This window comes from Pleurodeles waltl, chromosome 2_2 (assembly GCF_031143425.1).
Source record: "Pleurodeles waltl isolate 20211129_DDA chromosome 2_2, aPleWal1.hap1.20221129, whole genome shotgun sequence".
NCBI lineage: Eukaryota > Metazoa > Chordata > Amphibia > Caudata > Salamandridae > Pleurodeles > Pleurodeles waltl.
This window is the reverse complement of record NC_090439.1, coordinates 1,159,905,552-1,159,930,120: the sequence shown is the minus strand read 5'-3', so window position 1 is coordinate 1,159,930,120 and position 24,569 is coordinate 1,159,905,552. Positions and strand designations below refer to the sequence as shown.

General features: G+C 42.8%; 1 protein-coding gene across 2 annotated transcripts in view; it reads left to right on the top strand.

Moving 5' to 3' along the window:
- LOC138282996 (E3 ubiquitin-protein ligase TRIM39-like) overlaps nt 1–24,569 on the top strand; it is a 211,291-nt gene that overhangs the window by 162,005 nt on the left and 24,717 nt on the right. For both annotated transcript variants that reach the window (XM_069221091.1, XM_069221090.1), the window contains exon 5: nt 20,433–20,536. In XM_069221091.1, the coding sequence (XP_069077192.1) occupies nt 20,433–20,536 (104 nt within the window). The remainder of the gene's footprint in view (nt 1–20,432; nt 20,537–24,569) is intronic.

Below are 24,569 nucleotides of genomic sequence, written 5' to 3'. Positions count from 1 at the left end.
GAATTTTGGCTGCAGACTGTGAATTTGGAGAAACAGCGGATATTTATATTAGAGATCAGTTAATTATTTTCTGTTCGAATAAAAAGATTCAGGAACAATTGCTTAGACAACGCAATCCCACTTTGAGAGAAGCAATTGACACGGCTAAGAGTGTTGAATGTACAATAAAATCTTTCAAAGCCATTAATGTGGATGACATTAACAAAGAGATTGCAGCTGTAGCTTTAAATGATACAGAGAAATATGAGGCTAGTAACAAAGGAAAATTTTCTAAAGGAAAACAAGTCAGTATTAACAAACAAATTTCAGGATACAATGTTAGTAAGACATTTTGTGATAAGTGTGGTTCCAAAACACATGCATCTCAATTCAAGTTTTGCCCAGCCAAAGGCAAAGAATGTTTCAAGTGCAAGAAGATTGGTCATTTTGGCAATTTTTGCAGATCGGTAGCCAACAGAAGAATATCCACGCTGGAGGAATCAAAGTGTGATAACGAGATGGAAGATCATTTCGTTCTCAGTCTTAAGGAAAAGGTTTCATGCACAAATAAGTTTGATACAGAAAAGACCAGGAAGGGTATTAACTGCACTAAAATTGACAAAGAACCCTATATTCCACCTGATTGTGAAATCGTCATTGATGGATTGAATGTGAAAGTTTTGGCAGATTCTGGATCACCATATACTATCTTATCAGATCAGTTTTTTAATGAAAACTGGGATGATAAAAAGTTAGAACCAAATGATGTCAAAGTATATGGTTTTGGGGGCAAAGAGATTGATATGCTTGGATTTTTCATAGCGGATATCAAATTTTTAAACAGGTCAATTATTGGAAAAGTATATGTTGCCATTGATGGGTTACATGTTATTGGTTGGCGTCATCAAAAGAAAATGGGAATGGTGCTCAATCCAAATGCCAAGAACCCAGTGTATCTGTCTGATAATATACAGTCTGTCCAAGTTTTGAACACAAGTACAGATAAGTTGGAGTTGTTATTAGACAATTTAAAAATTTGTTTAGCAAAGAGTTAGGTAAGGTGACAGGATTTTCACATCACATTCAACTTAAAAAAAATGCTGTTCCTATCAAACACAAATTAAGGCATGTTCCACTGTCGGTCAGTAAGGAGTTATCTGAGATGTTAGTCAGAATGTGTAAGGAGGATATTATTGAGCCTGTTGATGCTGCAGAATGGGTTTCACCAATTGTTCTGGTGCGGAAAAAAATCAGGAGATTTGCGTTTGTGTGCTGATTTAAGATCTGTGAACAAGCACATTTTGGTGGATTGTTTTCCACTTCCACGCATTCAAGAGCTTTTCACAAAGTTAGAGGGTTCTAAAAAATTTTCAAAGATTGATCTGAAGGCAGCATACCACCAAGTAGAGTTAACTCCCGAATCTCGTTGCATTACCACTTTTATTACTCCAGATGGTGCTTTTCAATATAAACGCATGCCTTTTGGTTTGGCATCAGCTGCTTCTGTTTTTCAAAAATTGATGCATTGTGTATTTAAGGATGTTGGGAATGTCATTGCTTTTCAGGATGATATTTTGATCTACACAGCTACAAAAGAGGAACACTATACGAAGTTGGACAAGGTGTTGTCAATCCTTAGTGATAGGGGTATGACGATTCAATTCGACAAGTGTACATTGTTAACTAATGAAATAGACTATTTAGGTCATTCTATTTCAGGAAAAGGTATCACACCTATTAAGAATTCTCTACAGGTGATACAAAACATTGAGGAACCCAGAAACAAAGACCAGGTTCATTCCTTTTTAGGCCTATGTGAGTACTATGCTAAATTTGTCAAAAATTTTAGCGATTTAGCTATGCCTTTACGTGTATTACTTAAGAAAAATGAAACATTTAGGTGGTCTAATGATCAGGTTGATGCTTTCAACAAGTTAAAGAAGTCTATTGTAAATTCGAAACCACTTTCTCCATATTCTGGTGATGCAGTAAATGTTATTACTGTGGATGCAAGTTCAACAGGATTAGGAGCAGTATTAACTCAAGTCAAAGGGAATGTTGAACAAACCATTGCTTTTGGTTCTAGGGCATTGTCTGAAGCTGAGTGTAGGTATTCAACTATTGAACGTGAGGCACTTGCCTGTGCGTGGTCCGTTGAACACTTTAAAATATATATATGGGGGAAACATTTCAAATTGAGAACTGATCATAAACCACTGATTTCTTTATTATCTAAAAATGGCATGGGTAGAGCGTCTTCAAGACTCATACGTATTTTAGCAAAATTGTATGAATACAATTTTACTGTGTCTTATTTGCCAGGTACACGGAATACCAGAGCGGATTGTTTTTCGAGATTATCTGGCAGTAAGGAAATGTCTACAGATTCTGAAGTGATTGAAGAATGTGTTGTTGCAAGTGTGAGAGATGCAGTAGTGTCAATTTGTGAAGTCATTTCAGAAAAAGAATGGGTTTCAGCATATGACAAAGATGAAGTTCTTGGAATTGTGAAGGGTTTTATCATAAAAGGTTGGCCACAAGAGAAATCTTTAACAAAGGATTTACAAGTTTTCTGGAAAGTTAGAAATGAATTGTCCATAGAAAATGATTTGTTACTTAAGGGTGAATGTTTTGTACCTCCTACAGAAATAAGAAGAAAGTTGATTTCTATAGCTCATATTGGACATTTAGGACAATCTGGAACTATTAAAAAATTGAGAGATCAGTTTTGGTGGCCGTACATGGATTCAGAGGTAGTTGTTTTCATTAAGAATTGTTTGTTGTGTCAGGATTCTGATAAAGTTTTGAAGACACAGAAAACTGAGGTTAATGTATTACCTTTTCCAGAACAACCATGGAAGGATTTAGCTATGGATTTACTTGGTCCTTATGAAGGTATTAGTTTGGAAAAAGTGTATATATTGGTTATTATTGATTATTTCTCCAAATGGGTTGAGTATAAGTGGATTGAGCGACCCAGTACTGATGAGGTAATTGAGTTTCTAAACAATTGTTTCAGAAAAGAAGGTTATCCTGATAGTATCACTACTGACAATGGTACACAGTTTACTTCTTCTAAATTACAAGATTTCTTGTCTAATTTAGGGGTTAAACATAAACGAACTGCTTTATATGCACCCAATATGAACGGTTTAGTTGAAAGATTCAATAGAACTTTAGTAGAGGCAGTGCAACTGGCTCTAAATGCTAAGATTAATGTTAAGGAACATGTTGCACAAATGATTTGGTCTTATCACTGTACACCTCATTCTTTAACTAAATTTTCACCGTTTTTGATGTTGAAAGGAAGGAAACCAAGACTAGGTCTAAATCCATCTTGGTTGCAAAACAATGTACAGATTTATGATATGAATAGGATATACAATGAGGCCAAGGTGAATGTTGAGTTTAGGAACAAAAATAATTGCAAGGAAAATGGACAAAGGAGTCTAAGTTTAAATGTTGATGATTGGGTTAAGATCAAGCTTCCCACACATGTCAGAAAGGGACAATCAAAGTATTCAAAACCTTGGAAAGTTATTAGGGTTGGGAGGTCTTCAGCTATGTTGAGTAATGGTTCATGGTGGCATTGTTCCAGATTAGCACGTGTAAACTTTGAAGGCTGTCACAAGTTAAGTCATCTATCTGATCCTGATTTTGGGTGTGAATCATTCAAGGCTTATTCAAACAGTAGAACAGGTTATACCGACAATACTTTGTTGGGTCATCGTGAAGAATATAGTTCTTCAAATGTTAATATGAATGAGTTTGGTGTCAGGGCCAGCAGACATAAAAAAATTGCCAAACAAATACAATGATTACTTAATGTATTAGACAACTTTTATTTAGGGTTTAAAAAAAAAATAAAAAAAATTATATTACGAGGTTTTAAGAACGTATATTACAAAGTTTAAGGCAGTTTTTATTTTTTATTTGTTTGGTTTTATTCACTTGTTTATTTCATCTTGTTTGTTTGAAAAGAAGGAGATGTGTAATAGTGAATTTAGATTTTAGAATCTTGTGAATGGAACGTTTTCTGTCGGCTTACGATCAGAAGCGTTTTGTTCGTTAGGAGCGTGTGTGAGTGCTCCAATAAAGGTTACTTGCTTAAGGACATCGTTGTTCCTGGTGTCATTTGATTACAACAGAGTTAATGTCTGTAAGAGAGGATAACAAAACCTTAACCAATAAATAGTTAACTCTAGAAGAGAAACCTCGGATTTGGCAGTAAGGGTAAATGAAATAAAGAAGATTATTTCACCAGAACCCACAAGCTCAACTGCAACCCTTATACCACATGCACCTACCACCCAAGTTATACACTCGCCCTTCCCAGTGATACCCTTAGCCCCCCAGTACCGTTTTAGTGGAGACCCTCAAAAGGCTCAAATTTAACAAACTCAATGTTTCCTACATTTTATGTGCCATCCTACGATTTTTATTGATGCGAAATCTCAGGTATCTTTTATTTTGTCCTACCTAAGTGGAGACACAGCATCCTGGTCCATGCCCTTGGTGACTAGAGATGATCCAATATTGTATAATTTTGAAGAATTCAAGAAGGAATTTCTCTGGATTTTCAACAGGCGAAGAGCATCATGAGCCATTGATAATGAACTATTAGAGTAAAAACAGAGAAATTGAGAGTTAGTAGCATATCTAACTCAGTTTAACAAACTGGTGACAGAAACAGAGTGGCCGGAGAATAGAAGAGCAGCCGTCTTCTACAGAGGTCTAAAAGATGAACTGAAGGACACTCAGGCACACATTCCTAATAGACCAACAGAACTCAGCATTGGTAGATTTAGTATTAGAAATAGATTTGTGCCAGAATGAAGGAAGAGGGGAAAAGAAAAAAGAATTTCGATCCAGTGTACCGAGGTTCGATAGAATAAAATCAGAAAATACTAGAGTAACTGACAACTCGTCTGGTGTGGAACCCATGCAAATAGGTACAATTAGAGGTCCATTGTCAAAAGAAGAAAAAGAAAAAAGAAGGCAAAACAAACTGTGCCGCTATTGTGGGGCAAGTGGGCATTATGTGAAAATGTGCCCAAAGAATCCTAAGCAATCATTGAAGGAAAATTCACAGCACCACCAGTAGAAGGAGTTGGACTGGTGAGTGAGGCTCAGGAAACAACGGAGAACCATCTGGTGGCAAATACATTACAGGAATCATCCCCTAATCTAGTTCTTTCAGTGGTTATGAAGTTTAGACACAATGTGTAAAAGGAGATAACAGTGATGATTAACTCCGGGGCCACTGGAAACTTTTGTGAACTGAAGTTTGCAGACCCGATGAGGTTAAAGGCGATAAAGAAAAACCAAGAGAGACGCAGTCCGAGCTGTTGATGGCACCAATTGATCTTCAGGACCCATTGTAACCCACACTGAACCAATAGAAATAATACTGCAGCAAGGACATCAGGAAATTATCTAATTTAATTGTATTGATGTATCTCAGTTTCACCTTATGTTGGGGCATCCATGGTTGACAGAGCACAACCCCACAATAGATTGGAGTGCCAGGACATTTGTGATGGATTCAGAATATTGCCTAGAAAATTGTTGCAGAAGGAGTGAACCATGTTCAGAATCTAATGCAGAAACCTTTTTTGTGAAGGAGGAGGTTCAGTTTGCATTATCCAGACCAAGGAGATACTCGAAGAATACAGAGACTATGCTGACGTGTTTAATGAAGTGGAAGCTGAGAAACTTCTCCCACATAGATCTTATGATTGCAAAATCGAATTAGAACCAGGATCCAATTTACCCTGCAGTAGGATGTATGCATTGACCAAAAAGGAAAATCAGCATCTGAAGGATTACATTGAAAAATATTTATCCAACGGATTCTCCTGTCTCCTCGCCTCTTTTCTTCGTATCTAAGAAGGAGGGTGATTTGAGAGCTTGTATTGATTACAGAGTAATAAATCAGACCACAGTAAAAAATTGTTACCCCTTATTTCTGTACTTTTGGACCAAATAAAAGGGGCACAAATTTATACAAAACTAGATCTCTGAGGGGCTTATCACTTGATCCGAATGAGAGAAGGAGACAAATGGAAGACTGCTTTCTGGACAAAATATGGTCTGTTTGAATAGCAGGTAATGCCTTATTGGCTTTGTAAGAACCTAGCAGCCTTTCAGTACTTGATTAGCAATGTCTTAATTGAGTTCACTGATAAATATGAGAACGTCTAAATAGACCATATCCTAATCTATTCCGCCACTCGAGGAAAATATGGGAAACAAGTCAATGCCGTACTTCAGCGACTTAGAGAGAACAAGTTATATGTAAAATTGAAAACAATTACCTTCAATACTGACACAGTGGAATTTTTGGGGTTTGTACTCCCTCCTTCAGGGATAACTATAGATGAGAAAAAGGTGAAGGCAGTTATAGAATGGAAGTCACCGACAACAGTGAAAAAAGTCCAAAGTTTTATTGGTTTTGCCAATTTTTATTGCAGATTCATTTACAAATTTTCTCAAAAGCTCATACCTCTCACATGATTGTTGAGAAAAGGTGTGCCCTTTAAATAGTCAGAGGAAGCAGAAGAAGAATTCAGCTCCTTAAAGAAGAGCTTTACCACGACACAGATCTTGCTTCACACAGAACCATTCTGTTTGGAGACTGATGCATCAGATTTGGCCATTGGAGGAGTTCTATCGCAGAGGCATAAGGATATGGGACAACTGCATCCAGTGGCTTATCATTTCTGGAAACTAACCCCAGCGGAGGTGAACTACACCATAACAGAAAAGGAATTACTTGCTATAAAGGATTCCTTTAAGGAATGGAGACATTACTTAATGGAAGCTAAACACACCGTAACAGATTTCACTGATCATAGAAACTTGAAGTTCTGGAAATCAGCCACAAACCTTAACCCCATGAAAACTCAGTTGGTCCTTATATTGTGCTGATTATGATTTTCTTATCACTTACAGACCACAGACCAGGAAGCAAGAATGAAAAGGCCGATCCCTTATCAAGGGTGGACACAGAAGGGCAAAAGAACTCAATTGAAGACCAAAAGATCATTCCAGAAAGAAAGATTGTAGGAGCAATTTCCACAAACACGATGGAAAAACAAATAGTTCAGTCCATGAGTCCATAAGTCCAATTATTGTATCATGATGGAGCCCTGTACCTACCAACCAAGGCGTTACAAACTAAGGCTCTATATGAATGCCATGATAGCCCTTTGGCTGGTCATAAAAGAATCTTGAAAACTGAAGATCTTGTAAAACTGAATTTTTTGTGGCCAGAAATGCACAAGAATATTCACCAATATGTAACTAGCTGCGAGATTAGTGCTCAGGGAAAGTCAGAAAGACAGGCCTTTAAGGGACTATTACAACCCTTAGCCACACCACCTTACCCTTGGCATACAATATCCCTAGACCTCATAGTAGAACTACCTTCCAGCCAAGGATATAACACCATTTTGGTCTGTGTAGATACGTTTACAAAAATGACACACTTTGTAGCTCTAATGGGTCTTCCAACTGCAAAACAATTGCCTTAACATTTAAACCAACTAGTAATAAGAATTCATGCCATACCCAAGGTTGTCAGTTTATATCTAAATTTTGGAAGGCTTACACTAGCAGGTTAAATATTGAAACTAGATACTCAACAAGTTTCCATCCACAAACAGATGGACAGACGGAGAGAACAAATCAGGAATTGGAACCATAACTCAGGTTATTTCTGTTAGATCAAGAAGGGGACTGGCCACATTATTTGTGGACAGTAGAGTTTGCTCTCAGTAATGCAAGAAATGTCTCTACTGGTTACTCACCTTCTTACATGACAGAAGGTGTCTCAGGAGGGCATTGGGAACTGTCATCCTTCTGCTTCCATGCAAGCCATAGGTAAGAACTGCCTGACAATATAGGGACGCAAAGGATTTGCGACCCCTCCCAATCTTGTGCTGAGATCTGATTGGCTGATAAGTCTTCAACAAGGAACCCGTTGAAGTGTTGTCAGCCATGTTGGGATTCGGCTTCATCCAAGTCCCAAAAAAAAGGTAAAAAATAAAGAAAAGGGTCCAGAGTACAAACACCCTGACCCCTTAGCTCTGGTGCTGGGGTCCTAAAGGTAAATTTTTGCCAAATCATGATGGGGTCACAAATCTGTGGGACGATGTTTTTAAAAATTGAAGCATGGGCCCGCGCTTCGTCATTTTAAAACCCTGGGTGGGCCAAGTCCTGTGCGCATTTTCAAAATAATGCAGCACCTCCTGGCCCCCTCCCTCTGTCCTGGGGCCCGGCAGTTCCCCGGGGCTTATAAATAATATGCAGGGGAAGCCACAAGCCCACCCCAGCCCCAGGGAACACCACCTCCCAGGGGCTATAAATAGATATAATGCTGGGGAGCTGCGCGCCGTCTCCCTGGCCCGGGCATCACCACCTCCCCGGTGCCATCAATAAATATAATGCGGGGCGCACCCCGCCCACACTGCCCCAGGGATCACCACTACCTCCCCATCAAGCCACAGCAAACATATATATATATACATATATATATATACATATAAATATATGTCACCTAGTGGTGTCGCCACTAGATAGTTATAGTTAGGACCATGTTGCCATTGAAAAAGCATTTTTTGACTTGCCTATATATTTGACACTGTTTGACGAATCTTCACAAAAGTTTCTAAAAAAAGTTCCTTGTGATTCTTGTTGCACTTGGGAAGTTTCGGGGCGATCTGTCAAGCGGGGACTGAGTAAAAGGGGACTCAAAAAACGTAGCGTTTCCCATTTTAATTCTCATAGGGCCTGCAAACATGTCTACAGCCCGAACCACTGAATGGAATTACACTAAATTTGGCAGAAAGCTAGCTGCTGGTATGCTGATTGTGCTTTTTGTTATTTGGTGTAAATCCGTTCAGTAGTTTTTTAGAAATGTAAGGAATTAAAAATGTGTATATCTATGGCGGCAAAGTATTTGCGAATAAAGTCGAGCTCATGCAGGGCAAAATGCAGAGCTCTGATTGGCTGTCAACACTTCAAACCAGGAAGTGTTGGCAGCCATCTTGGGACTCAGATTCAGCCGAGTCCCATTGAAAAGTAGAAAAAAAAGAAAAAGGGCCGTGGTAGGGACAGTCTGACCCCTTATCTCTGGTAGAGAGCAAAAAAGCATTTTTGATATTGTTTTTTTTTGCAGCACATTTGCATTATTCATGGCAAAAAAGTTTAAAAACAAGTGCGGTCTCCTGTGCTTGTTTTTCATAGGCCCCCAGGTGGGCCAAGTCCTGGGGGCATTAACTGTTTTGAGAGTGTTGGGGCCTCTGGGCCCCCCCACAGCCCTGGGGACCACCACTTCCTTAGGGCAAATTTTGTTAGCTGTGTGGGGGAGGCCCGTCAGCCTCCCCCACAGCCCTGAGGACCACCACCTCCCTGGGCATATAATGAATGTGGGGGGTGCTGGAGGGCCCCACTAGCCCAAGGGACCACCACCTCTCCGGGGAAATGTTTAATTATGGTGCGGAGGTGCGCAGTCCCCCTCAGCCCTGGGGCTCACCACCTCCCCGGGGCTAACAATAAAAAAATGTTAATTGCTTCTATTTTGGACCCTCTTAGCCCCAGGGACCACCACCTCTCTTTAAGGCTCATACTGAAAGGTTATGTTACCGCTGTTAAATAACAAATACATTTTCCTTTTTAATTTGTCCAGAAAAATCCCAGTTTAAGTAAGTCATATATCAACGCCTAGAAAAACTATCTCTCCCTCTCACTCTCTTTCTCTATCTCTTTCAATCTTTTACCATCTCACACACCCAGTCAGACCCTCACGCACACACTCACAGCCCAGTCAGACCCTCACGCACCCATTCACAGATCCATTCAGTCACTTACGCACCCACTCACACACCACTCAGACTGTCTCACACACACACTCACAGACCCACTGACACCCTCATGCTCCCACCGACAGACCCACACACATAGTGATGCACCCACTGAAACAATGATGTACACACTCTCAGACACAGACAGTCACTCTGGCAGCCACTCTTACCCCCAGATACACCTTCTCACACCTATTCTCACACCCAAAGAAGCCACTGCCAACTTCCGCCATGCACCTTTGGCCGTGCACGGCATGGTGTTGGATGGCTAGGGGGTTGGCTTAAGAGACTAGCTACAGGCCAGCCCTTGCGGTCAATCCCTACTGCTCACGGGGGAAAGCTGTGCACTGTGCAAGGTTGGATGCTTACAGGCAGTTGGCTCCCTGTGGCCAACCGCCTTTGGCTGTGCGCGGTGGTGGTTGGATTAACGTATAGTAATGAAAATTACTCTACATTAAAAAAAACATAGACATTCACAGAAAAAAACAAAGGTTACAGGGACATTATAGTTAGGCTCAAATTTTAAACATATGAAACCATAGATATTCACCAGTAGTAGTTAGAGTTACCTCAAGTAACTATAACTCGTAACCTAAGGTAACTATGACTCGAACCCCCGCCATGGAGAGTTTGTTCATCAAAAATGCTACTGCAGATATTACATTGATATTATCAATGATATCAAAGATGTACTGAGTGCTGTAATTTGTGGGGTAATTAGACGTACATGGCAGGGTTGCAAATTATAGTTACCTTAGGTCACGAGTTATAGTTACTCAGGTAACTATAACTATAACTGTTGCATTTCTATCATTTTATAATTTTAAAATGTGAGCCTAACTATAACGTCCCTGTAACGTTTCACCTTCTTAAGTGAATTTCAATGTTTTTTTAAAATTCTATTTCCTAACTATGAAATACCTGTAACCTTTGTTTATTTCAGTGAATTTCTATGTTTTTTTTAACATATAGTAATTTTAATTTACATATGTTAATCCAACCACTGCCAATGGCCGTGAACGTCAGCGGTTGGCCGCAGGGCCTGGCCTGTAGCCAGTCCCTGACGGCAACCCGCTATAAGCACCCAACCTTGCACCATGCACGGCCTTCGCCTGAACCTCCAGCCAGACCCTGCCACCAACCCGCCCTAACCACCCAACCCCGTCTCTCTGGGTGTCAGAATAAGTGTGAGGGAATGCACCTGGGGGTGAGAGTGGCTGTGAGAGTGTCTGGGTGTGAGAGTGCGTGCATCAGTTTTTGAATGGGTGCTTCAGTGTGTGTCTGTGTGTGCCTGTGAGTGGGTTTGTGAGAGTAAGAGGGGGCTGTGAGTGGGTGCACAAGGCTCTGAGTGGGTCTGCGTGTGGGTGCATGAGTGGGAGAAATTGATTGAAAGAGAGACAGAGAGAGAGAGAGAGAGAAAGTGAGAGGGAGAGTTTTTTAGGTTTCAATGTATGATATACGTAGAATGAGATATCTCTGTACAATTAAAAAAATGTATTTGTCATTTTTAAAAATTAAAATAATTTGTATGAAAAAGAAATATGGAAGTGAGTCCGGCACCCTGAGTGCTTAGTGTGCAACCGTAACACTGGGCTGTTGCTTGCTTTTTTATTTTTATTCTTTAGGCCTTTTTGGGACTCGCGGTCCCTAAATATTAATTAATTAATTTATTTATATATATGTTTTATTTGTTCAGAATGCCCTTTACTGACTTTCTGACACCGCAGGGTAAACCTCCAGGCCTACCTCACAGTGCCATTCCTTCAGCATGAGGGGGCTGCTTGTAACAGCAGCTCCCTGCTTGCTGAAGCTTTTCATCTCTGTTCCCTGCACGCGTTCCGCTGTCAAACACCCCATGGGAACAGTCCAGCCCGAGCTGCCAGGCCAGGTCTTCCCTGGATTGGAAACAAGCATCTTGGGACCGGTTTCAGAGTAGCACCCCTCAGCCAGGCTAGCTTGATTCAAGTGGCATGAGGAGCACGGGACCCACGTCTGGGCATACCCTTCCCACTTAGGGCGACAAATGCAAAAAGAACAAGTGATGGACGGAGTGTTGAACTATGTCAAATACTCATCCCCAGTCGCAAAGATCCCGGTCCCAGGATGCTTGTTTCTGGTCCAGGGAGGACCTGACTTGGCAGTTCAGGCTGGACTGTTCCCATGGCGTCACGACTGATTTGCATATGGCTGGGTCCAAACTGGAATGGCATGGCAGGTACAAAAACTGATGGATTAGACCCAGATCTGTGACGGGGGTGAATGTTTGATTTGTTCTGCATTCCGTCCATCATCTGTTTTTTGACTGAGCTGCCCAGACCCCAGGAGGGCAGAACCCTGTCTGTGAGGTGGCAGCAGCTGGAGCTGCAGTGCAAGCCTCAGAGAGCTGGTTTGGTAGTACTGGGGGTCCATAGTGGAGCCCCCAGGATGCATGGAATTGGCTCCCCAATACCAGATTTGGAATGGGGGGACAATTCCATGATCTTAGACACCTTACATGGTCATATTCGGAGTTACCATTGTGAAGCTATATATAGGTATTGACCTATATGTAGTGCACGCATGTAATGGCATCCCCACACTCACAAAGTCCCGGGAAATGGCCCTGAACTATGTGGGGCCACCTTTGCAAGTGCAAGGGTGCCCTCACACTTAGTAACTTTGCACCTAACCTTCAGCAAGTGAAGTTTAGACATATAGGTGACTTATAAGTTACTTAACTGCAGTGAAAATGGCTGTGAAATACTCTGTGCACTATTTCACGCAGGCTTCAATGGCAGGCATGTGGAAGGGTTTGTCTGAGCTCCTTATGGGTGGCAAAAGAAATGCTGCAGCCCATATGGATCTCCTGGAACCCCAATGCCCTGGGTACCTAGGTACCATATACTAGGGACTTATAAGGGGGGTCCAGTGTGCCAATTGAAATTGCTAAATGAAGTCACTAGCCTACGGTGACAAATTCAAAAGCAGAGAGAGTATAAGCACTGAGATTCTGGTTAGCAGAGCCTCAGTGTCACAGTCAAGCACTACTGACAACACACACATTAGGCCACAAACTATGAGCACTGGGGTTCTGGCTAGCAGGATCCCAATGAGATAGGCAAAACACACTGACATATAGGTTTTTATCTATGAGCACTGGGGTCCTGGCTAGCAGGATCCCAGTGACACATTAAAAGCACACTGACACACACTCACAAACAGGCCAAAAAGTGGGGGTAACCATGCTAAAAAGAGGCTACTTTCTCACAAGCAGTATTCACAAAGTTTTCACAATCCTATATATACAAATGTGGATTTACTTTATTCTCTTAAACTACTGAACTGATTCACGTCAAATAAAAACACAGTGATCTGGGAACCAAAAGCTGCCTTTTTTGCCAAATTTAGTGTAATTCCGTCCAGTGGTTCAGGCTGCTGGCGATGTCTAGAGTCTTTGGGGAATTAACATGTGAAACACACTTTTTTGGTCCCCCCTCCCTTTTTCCCTGCCCCCGCTTGACGGATTACCATAATTCTTTCCATGCACAACAGGACCACTGGGCACACTTTTTTGGCAAATTTTGTGTAGATTCCTCAGATGACGCCAAAGATATAGCCAAGTCAAAAAATACTTTTTTAAGCCGGGGGAGGCTTGGGTTTGGGTGCATGTGGGAGGGTTGGCTGTTACCCCCGCAGTGCAACTGCAATGGTTATATTAACGTGCATGTGTGCTAAAAAAGCATCGAATTTCACTGAAAAAACAAAGGTTTCAGGGAGAGTATAGTTAGCTTCAGAACTTACTCGCACAAAACCATAGAAATTTAGCCGTTATAGTTATGGTTAACTCAAGTAACTAAGGCAATTATAACTCACTCCTTCGCCATGCACAGCTAATTACCCCCATATTACATCATTGATGACACCTTCTATGACATCACTGATATTATCACTGCAACATTTGCAATAAAATTTTTGATGAGAAAACTGTGCATGGTGCATGGTGGGGGCGCAAGTTATAGTTACCTTAAGGCGCAAGTTATAGTTACTTGAGTTAACCATAACTAGAACTGCTGAATTTTTATGGCTTTGTGCGAGTACATTCGGAACCTAACTATAACGTCCCTGTAACTTTTGTTTTTTTAGTGAATATATATATATTTATATATATATATATATATATCTATCTTTATATGTGTGTACATGTGTATGTATATATATGTATAATATAATAATACATATATATATATATATGTTCGATGGCATGTGTAGCTGCAGATACACATGCTGTGCACATCCCGCCATCTGGTGTTGGGCTCGGAGTGTTATAAGTTGTTTTTCTTCGAAGAAGTCTTTTCGAGTCACAAGATCGAGGGACTCCTCCCATTTCGACTCCATTGCGCATGGGCGTCGACTCCATCTTAGATTGTTTTTTTTCCGCCATTGGGTTCGGACGTGTTCCTTTTCGCTCCGTGTTTTGGGTCGGAAAGTTAGTTAGAATCTCGGAAAAATCGTCCGGTATTGTTTGCGTTCGGTATCGGGTTAGTTACAACAGATCGACACCGACATTTGAAGAGCTCCGGTGGCCCTTCGGGGTTTTTTCGATCCCCCGTCAGGGCCTGGTCGGCCCGGCCACGTGTCTCTTCAAGGCTGATGGAACGAACCCCATTCCGCTTCTGTCCAAAATGCCATAACAAGTATCCATATACAGATCAGCACCTGGTCTGTAACTTGTGTTTGTCGCCAGAACACAAGGAGGATACTTGTGAAGCCTGTCAAGCGTTTCGGTCCAGAAAGATACTAAGAGACCGAAGAGCAAGAAGACTGCAAATGGCGTTGGCGCCGACAGGACAAGGGCGTTTCGAGGAGGATGAAGAAGCATTCTCCATCCACGAATCGGACTCCGATGAGGTCGATCCCGAAGAAACGCCGAAAACCGTGAGTAAGACGTCGAAACAAAAAACTCATGAAAAGACTACTAAAGCCCAGGGGACGCCACCGCCAACAGGCCATGGCTTAACCCAAAAAATAGGTGACCGATCATCGGCACCGAAAAAAGGGCACGCTGGTGACGAAGTCATCCGACTCCGGTCGAGATACCGCCACGCAGCAATCTCGGGCCCGAGATAGAGCAGATTCGGCACTGAGAAAGCTGCACCGAAATGGGTACGCACCGAGAGACCACGACGCCGAAAGTAAAGGGAATTTCGTCGGAACCGAAAAAAGCAGCCGAAAAGGTTTCGATACCGAAACATCCGGCCTCGGAACCGAAAACAAGTTCCTACACTGAGGAACAAGGACTGTCCACACAAATGAAGACACATAGATTTGGACAGGAATTGGAGGCAATAGAGCCGGACTACACACAAAGAAGGCTCCATATCCAAAAAGAAACAGGGAAAATCAGTACTCTCCCTCCAATTAGAATGAAACGCAAACTTGCCTTCCAAGAAAAAGACAAGCAGCCACAAGCAAAGGTGGCTAAAAAAGTAACCCCGCCACCATCTCCACAACGCTCTCCGCAACCATCACCAGTAGTCACTCCACCAATGATGCAATCACCAACGCATACAACAATGAGTCAAGATGATACTGACGCATGGGACCTTTATGACGCACCAGTGTCAGATAATAGTCCAGAATGTTATCCAGCTAGACCATCGCCACCAGAGGATAGTACAGCATACGCACAGGTGGTGTCGAAAGCAGCGGCATTTCATAATGTCAGCCTGCATACAGAGCCCATTGAAGACGACTTCCTTTTTAACACACTGTCGTCCACACACAGCCAATATCAGAGTCTCCCCATCCTCCCCGGAATGTTAAAACACTCCAAACAAGTGTTTGAGGAGCCTGTAAAAGGAAGGGCCATTACTCCAAGAGTGGAGAAAAAATATAAACCGCCACCAACAGACCCCGTTTACATCACACAACAGCTAACACCGGACTCAGTTGTAGTAGGGGCAGCGCGCAAGAGAGCGAACTCACATATTTCAGAAGATGCACCACCTCCAGATAAAGAAAGTCGAAAATTTGACGCAGCAGGCAAAAGGGTAGCAGCGCAGGCAGCAAACCAGTGGCGTATTGCAAATTCACAGGCTTTGCTGGTCAGATACGATAGGGCCCATTGGGACGAAATGCAACACTTTATAGAACATTTGCCCAAGGAGTTCCAAAAGCGAGCTCAGCAAGTTGTAGAAGAAGGACAGACTATCTCCAACAATCAGATACGGTCAGCAATAGATGCTGCAGATACAGCTGCTAGAACTGTCAACACAGCTGTAACAATAAGGAGACATGCATGGCTGCGTACATCAGGATTTAAACCAGAGATACAGCAAGCTGTGCTGAATATGCCATTCAATGGACAGCAGTTGTTTGGGCCGGAGGTGGACACTGCGATTGAAAAACTGAAAAAAGATACGGACACGGCCAAAGCCATGGGTGCACTCTACTCCCCACAGAGCAGAGGCACATTTAGAAAGACACAGTTTCGAGGGGGGTTTCAAAGACAAAGCATAGAACCCACAACCTCACAAACAAGACCCACTTACCAGAGCCAGTATCAGCGGGGAAGTTTTCGGGGACAATTTAGAGGGGGACAATTTCAAAGGAATAGAGGAAAGTTCCAAAGTCCCAAAACTCCTCAAACCAAACAGTGACTTCCAAGTCACAAATCCCCAACACACAACACCTGTGGGGGGGAGACTAACCAAGTTTTATAAACATTGGGAGAAAATAACAACAGACACTTGGGTCCTAGCAATTATCCAACATGGTTATTGCATAGAATTTCTCAAATTCCCTCCAAACGTCCCACCGAAAACACACAATATGTCGAAACAACATATAGATCTTCTACGACTAGAAGTTCAGGCTTTGCTACTGAAAGAAGCAATAGAATTAGTACCAAACCAACAAAAAGGGACAGGAGTTTACTCTCTGTATTTTCTCATACCCAAAAAAGACAAGAGTCTAAGACCTATTCTAGATCTCAGAACATTAAATACTTACATCAAATCAGATCACTTTCACATGGTGACATTACAGGACGTAATCCCACTGCTCAAACAACAAGACTACATGACAACACTAGACTTAAAGGATGCATATTTCCATATACCAATACATCCTTCACACAGAATGTACTTAAGGTTTGTATTCCAAGGGGTACATTACCAATTCAAGGTGTTGCCATTCGGAATAACAACTGCGCCAAGAGTTTTTACAAAATGCCTGGCAGTAGTAGCTGCACATATCAGAAGGCCGCAAATACATGTATTCCCGTACCTAGACGATTGGTTAATCAAAACCAGCACGCTACAGCAGTGTTCACAACACACAAAGTACGTCATAGAAACCCTACACAAGTTAGGTTTCTCAATCAACTACACAAAGTCACACCTTCTGCCGTGTCAAACACAGCAATACTTAGGGGCGACAATCAACACAGCAAAAGGGATTGCCACTCCAAGCCCACAAAGGGTTCAGGCTTTTCACAATGTAATACAGGCCATGTATCCAAAACTAAAGATACAAGTCAAAATGGTGATGAAACTACTAGGCATGATGTCCTCATGCATAGCCATTGTCCCAAACGCAAGGTTACACATGAGGCCCTTACAACAGTGCCTAGCGTCACAATGGTCACAAGCACAGGGTCAACTTCTAGATCTGGTGTTGATAGACCGCCAAACATACACCTCGCTTCAATGGTGGAACAGTATAAATTTAAACCAAGGGCGGCCTTTCCAAGACCCAGGGCCACAATACGTGATAACAACAGATGCCTCCATGATAGGGTGGGGAGCACACCTCAATCAACACAGCATCCAGGGACAATGGGACAATCAGCAAAAACAGTTTCACATAAATCACTTAGAACTGTTGGCAGTATTTCTAGCGCTGAAAGCATTTCAACCCATAATAAGCCACAAACACATTCTTGTCAAAACAGACAACATGACAACAATGTATTACCTAAACAAACAGGGAGGGACACACTCAACACAGTTGTGTCTCATGGCACAGAAAATATGGCATTGGGCGATTCACAACCACATTCGCCTAGTAGCACAATTTATTCCAGGAATTCAGAACCAGTTAGCAGACAATCTCTCTCGAGATCACCAACAGATCCACGAATGGGAGATACACCCACAAATACTAAACACTTACTTCCAGAATTGCGGAACACCACAAATAGATCTATTTGCAACAAAAGAAAACGCAAAATGCCAAAACTTCGCATCCAGGTTCCCACAAGATCAGTCTCAGGGCAATGCATTATGGATGAGCTGGTCAGGGATATTTGCTTACCCTTTTCCCCCTCTCCCACTCCTTCCATATCTGGTAAACAAATTGAGTCAAAACAAACTCAAACTCATACTAATAGCGCCAACATGGGCAAGACAACCGTGGTACACAACACTACTAGACCTCTCAGTAGTGCCTCATGTCAAACTATTAAACAGACCAGATCTGTTAACACAACACAAACAACAAATCAGACATCCAAATCCAGCATCGCTGAATCTAGCCATTTGGCTCCTGAAGTCCTAGAATTCGGACACCTAGACCTTACACAAGAATGTATGGAGGTCATAAAACAAGCTAGAAAACCTACCACTAGACATTGCTATGCAAATAAGTGGAAAAGATTTGTTTATTACTGCCATAATAATCAAATTCAACCCTTACACGCATCTGCCAAAGACATCGTAGGATACTTACTACATTTGCAAAAGTCAAAGCTAGCTTTTTCATCCATAAAGATACATCTTACCGCAATTTCAGCTTACTTGCAAATTACACATTCAACTTCACTATTTAGGATTCCAGTCATAAAAGCATTTATGGAAGGCCTAAAGAGAATTATACCACCAGGAACACCACCAGTTCCTTCATGGAACCTCAACATTGTCTTAACACGACTCATGGGTCCACCTTTTGAGCCCATGCACTCTTGTGAAATGCAATACTTAACATGGAAAGTTGCATTTTTAATTGCCATCACATCTCTAAGAAGAGTGAGTGAGATTCATGCGTTTACCATACAAGAACCATATATTCAAATACACAAGCATAAAGTAGTTCTACGGACAAATCCAAAATTTTTACCAAAAGTTATATCACCGTTCCACTTGAATCAAACAGTGGAATTACCAGTGTTCTTCCCAAATCCAGATTCCGTAGCTGAGAGAGCACTACATACATTAGACATCAAAAGAGCGTTAATGTACTACATTGACAGAACAAAACTAATTCGGAAAACAAAACAATTATTTGTTGCTTTCCAAAAACCTCATACAGGAAATCCAATTTCTAAACAAGGCATTGCTAGGTGGATAGTTAAGTGTATTCAAACCTGCTATCTTAAAGCAAAAAGAGAACTGCCTATTACACAAAAGGCACACTCGACTAGAAAGAAAGGTGCTACCATGGCCTTTCTAGGAAACATTCCTATGAGCGAAATATGTAAGGCAGCTACATGGTCTACGCCTCATACATTTACCAAGCACTACTGTGTAGATGTGTTAACTGCACAACAGGCAACAGTAGGTCAAGCTGTACTAAGAACATTATTTCAAACAACTTCAACTCCTACAGGCTAAACCACCGCTTTTGGGGAGATAACTGCTTACTAGTCTATGCACAGCATGTGTATCTGCAGCTACACATGCCATCGAACGGAGAATGTCACTTACCCAGTGTACATCTGTTCGTGGCATTAGTCGCTGCAGATTCACATGCGCCCACCCGCCTCCCCGGGAGCCTGTAGCCGTTTAGAAGTTGATCTTGAACATTTGTAAATTTGTAAATATATTACTTTAAACTACATTATGTATATACGTATTCACTCCATTGCATGGGCACTATTACTAGTATACACAACTCCTACCTCACCCTCTGCGTGGAAAAACAGTCTAAGATGAAGTCGACGCCCATGCGCAATGGAGTCGAAATGGGAGGAGTCCCTCGATCTCGTGACTCGAAAAGACTTCTTCGAAGAAAAACAACTTGTAACACTCCGAGCCCAACACCAGATGGCGGGATGTGCACAGCATGTGAATCTGCAGCGACTAATGCCACGAACAGATGTACACTGGGTAAGTGACATTTTTCATATATATGTTTGTTCACTGGAAAAACCAGAGGTTACAGGGACGTTATAGTTAGATTTTACCCACACACAACCATAGAAATTCAGCAGTTATAAGTATACTTATAGTTATACCTATGTTAAAAAACAATAACTCATGGCCTAAAGTTACTTAATGGCACTAGTTATGGTTTCTTCAGATAAGTATAACTTTGAGCATAACTATAACTGCTGGATGTCTATGGTTTTGAGTTGTTAAAATGTGAACCTAACTATAAAGGAAGAAAGAGTTATACATGTAATGTAAGATAAATAAACCGAAAGGGAGCTGTAGAGAGAGCAAGAATGGCCTCCTCCGAGATCCTCAAGCATGCATTGTCATGTGCTAAGTTTCTGAGCAGAGGATCGTTCACAGTGGAAGGAATATGTGTGATATTTTCTGACTCCTGTAATTGCAGCATTTTATTTCTAAGCTCTGTTACACTGAAATTATTTGTGTGTCCTTGCAGGTGTAAGAAGGTGAAGTTTCAGGGTCCAGAGCAGGTGAAGAGAAGAAAGGTAAAAGACATTATGAAAATTCAGACCCCTGAAGAGGAGATGAAGAAATATAAAGGTAAATAGAGTTGACCTTAATGTAAATATATTTTGGTATACACCCTGAAACATTCAGCGGGCTTCCACCAGCTACAATTACTGCTTTACGGTGGAAAGACTTGATCACCCAATTGGCGTTGGCAGGGTTACACGCTGATCCCTCATTTGTGCTAACTCCTGCACACTGCTGGTGGACCCTTAGCAGTACAAGAAGTTCCTCCTTAACCTGGCTCATTATATCCCCTTGGCTGGGCATGTGGGGGTGACCGATACCTGGGAGAGGCGGGTCAGTCACTTTTACTGGCCCCAGATTACTGAGAAGGTCAAGGAGTTTTGCCGCTCCTGTGTGACCTGCCAGTCCTGTGGCAAGGCAGGAGGCAAACCCAAGGCTCCCCTGATACCACTACCAGTGGTGGGGACACCTTTTGAGAGGATAGAGATTGACATTGTTGGACCCTTGAACCTTTCCATAGCTTCAGGGAAATAGGCTCATCTTAGTGGTAGTGGACCATGTCACTAGATCTCATGAATCAGTTCCCCTTAGGTCAGTCATTGTTGCTGCAGCGGCTAGGGCCCTCTTTGGAATCTTTACCAAGGTTGGGTTCCCTAAGGAGGTTACCTCATAAAGGAGAACACCTTTTATGTCTGTCTATCTGAAAATCATGTGAGATAAATGTCACATGTTCACCACCCCATACCATCCCCAAGGGAATGGGTTAGCTGAAAGATTCACCAAACCACAAAACCCTGAAAGGCATGATCATGAGGTGGACTGAAAAATGCAGGAGGAGGTGAGACATCCTCCTCCCATGCCTACTATTTTCCTACAGGGAGGTCCCCAAAATGAAATGGGCTTCAGTCACTTTGAGCTACTATTTGGACATCCTGTGAGAGGTCCACTCAGCTTGGTTAAGGAGGGGTGGGAAAGATCCCTCAAGGAACCTAAGCAGGACATAGTGGTCTCTTCTCCAGGATGGTTAAACACATGAAATACTTAGAAAAATGGAGGCCAGCCAGGAGTTGTCAAGCACTGGTATGACCAGAGGTTACTGTGGGTCTTAAAGCCTGTCACACCCAGGGCCATACAGGACAAATTGACTGGTCGCTACCCCATCTTGATGAAAAAGGGAGAAGTCACAGCCTTAATGGACACGGGGCTTCCTGGAACCCTCATAGGGTTATCCATGTCAACAGTGAACACTGAACCTCTCCCAGACCTCATATACTCCAGTGCCCAAGATGGAACTGTGACTCTCTCCCCTACAAAGGGACTGCTTCCACTTGTTGAGGCTGTTTGTTGGACTATTTTCATTGATCCTAGGTCTGACAACATGGTGTACCCATAATGTGGACACCAGTGACAGCTTGCCTGTCAAAAGTAAGATTTACAGGTTGTCCGATCAGGTGAAGGATAGCATCAAGGCTGAGGGTGCCAAGATATTGGAGCACAGGGTGATTGACCCATCTAGTAGTGCTTGGGCCAGCCTGTGGTGCTGGTACCCAAACCCAGCTCACAAGGAGGGAAACCTAACATGAGGTACTTTATGGACTTCAAGGGCCTACTGTAGTCACAAAGAGTGACTCACACCCCATTCCAAGAGCTGATGAGCTCATAGATAACTTTAGGATGCTAAATATCTGAGTACCTTTGACCTGACCTCTGGTTACTGTCAGGTAGCCCTCACTGCTGGAGCCAAAGAGAGGTCAGCTTTCTTCACACCTGAAGGTCACTTTCAATTTAATGTGATGCTCTTCGAGTTGAAGAATGCCACTGCCACCTTCCAGAGGTTAGTGAATCATGTACCTTGAGGGCTGGAGAGTGTCAGTGCAATTTATCTAGATGATATAGCTGTATTCAGCTACTACTTGGAGAATCACCTAGTCTGCTTCAGGGAAGTGCTTCAGGCCTTGCAACGAGCAGGCCTGACAATCAACGCAAGCAAATGCCAGAAAGTGCAAGGATCTGTTCTCCAGCCCAAGATCCAAACCATTCTGGCTCTGGGGCCTCAAACCCAGGTCAGAGCCTTCTTAGCCCTTATGGGACAGTAGTGGAACCATCAACTGACTTGACCTCCAAGAAACAGCCCTGAAACTTCTTCTGAACTGAACAATATCAGAAGGCTTTTGACACTCAAATAAGCTCTGTGCACCGCACTTGTCTTGAAGTCATCTGATTTGAGTAAAGAGTTCATTATCAGATGCTTTTGAGGTTGTGAGCGCTCAGTTTTAGTTCAGGTAAATGATTTGGACTGGGATAGGCCAGTGTCCTTCATTAGCAGGCAACTTCTTCGTAGGGAGCAGCGTTGGACTGCCATTGAGAAGGAAGCTGTTGTGGTTTGCTCCCTGCGGAAGCAAAGACCCTACCTGTTTGGGATTCACTTCAAGGTTCAAACCAACTTCAGACCCCTCAGGTGGCTAATGCAGATGTAAGGAGAGAACGCAAAGTTGTTGAGGTGGCCCATCTCCCTTTAGGGTATAGACTTCACAGTAGAACACAGATGTGGGCTGGCCATGCCGATGCAAATGGACTTTCCAGGTTCCTCCACTCAGATGATGAGAACCACCAGGACAAGAGTTAGTTGCACATCAAGTGTTGTCTGAAAAGGTGGGGGGCCTGTAAGGAAATGCCTATTTTTTTATGGTCACCCACAAGTTTTTCAACTGATGCTGCTGGTTTTTTAAATCTGAGAGTACACTGAGGCCTGCTAACCAGACCTCAGTGCTATTGCCCTGACCCTAAAGTGTTTGTCGAATTGGCTGTACCAAACTGGATATGTCTAACATACCTGTCAGTCCCTAGTAGATGGTACCCTGGTACCCAGGGCATGTACGTTACAGCTGTACCCCAGGGATTGCAGCACTAGGTCTGCCACCCTGGAGATCCCTCATTGTAGGAAAGTGCCTCTTTTGACATGATAACCCTTCCTCCACCACTTTTTTTCCTGGTTTCTGGTGCAGTTTTGACTGAACGTGCACTTGGTCCCTGATAAACAGGTCCCCAGTGCCAGATCTCTTTCCCTAAAACTGCACAGTCGTTTCCCAATTGGCAAATCTTTAGCTACCACTATAAGTCCCTACTAAATGGTACCCCTGGTACCTTGGGAATGGGATACTAAAGGAAGGCCCCTGAGGGCTACAGCATGACTTATGCCACCCTCAGGGACCCCCCTCACTAAGTGCACACAGTGCTGCTTTCGCAGGCTGCGTGTCTTGGTGCAAAACAAAAATGAAAACATGGTATGGCACAGCCTGCGTGCTCTGTCCCCTTTACACTGTATGCAACATATGCAAGTCACCCCTCTTGCAGGCCTTCCAGTCCTAAAGGCAGATTGCATTATATTACATGTGAGGACACACCTGCATGAGCAGATATGCCCATGCTATGTCGTTGTCAATTCTCAGACATAGTAAGTGAACAGTGAAACCATTTTAAGTACATGTGCTTGCCACTGGTCATTACGAGTTCCCCAGCTACATGATGGCTTCACTGACAATAGGGATGTTTGATATCAAACATCTCGTATTAAGGGGGCATGGCTTGGAGGCCATCAACAGCGGACGCGCGAGCAGAGAGCACCACTCTGGCCTAATCCTTAATCCTGAAAAGAGGTGGCTGAGGCTGGCGTGGGAGGTGCCCCTGCATGGCTGGATCCCCTAATGGGAGCCCGCAGTGCCTGAGAGCTGATACCTGGCACCGGAACCTGCGACCGACCCACCCCCCCCAGCACTCACCCGGACTATCCACGACTAGTCCACGCTCACCACAGAGGAAACAGTCAACATCATTAACAGTACCCACTCCGGAGCCGCCTCGAGGCCCTGCCCGCACCACATATACAACAGAGCCAGCGCATCCATCGCCCCGAGCTTTGTAACACAATCAACTGCTCCATCAGCACGGGCACCTTCCCTGAGGACTGGAAACATGCCAAAATACACCCTTTCTTGAAGAAACCTTTGGCCGACCCATCAGAACTAAAGAATTTCCGGCCCATCTCGTTGCTACCCTACCCCGCAAAGTACTAGAGAAAGCAATCAACGCACAACTACGG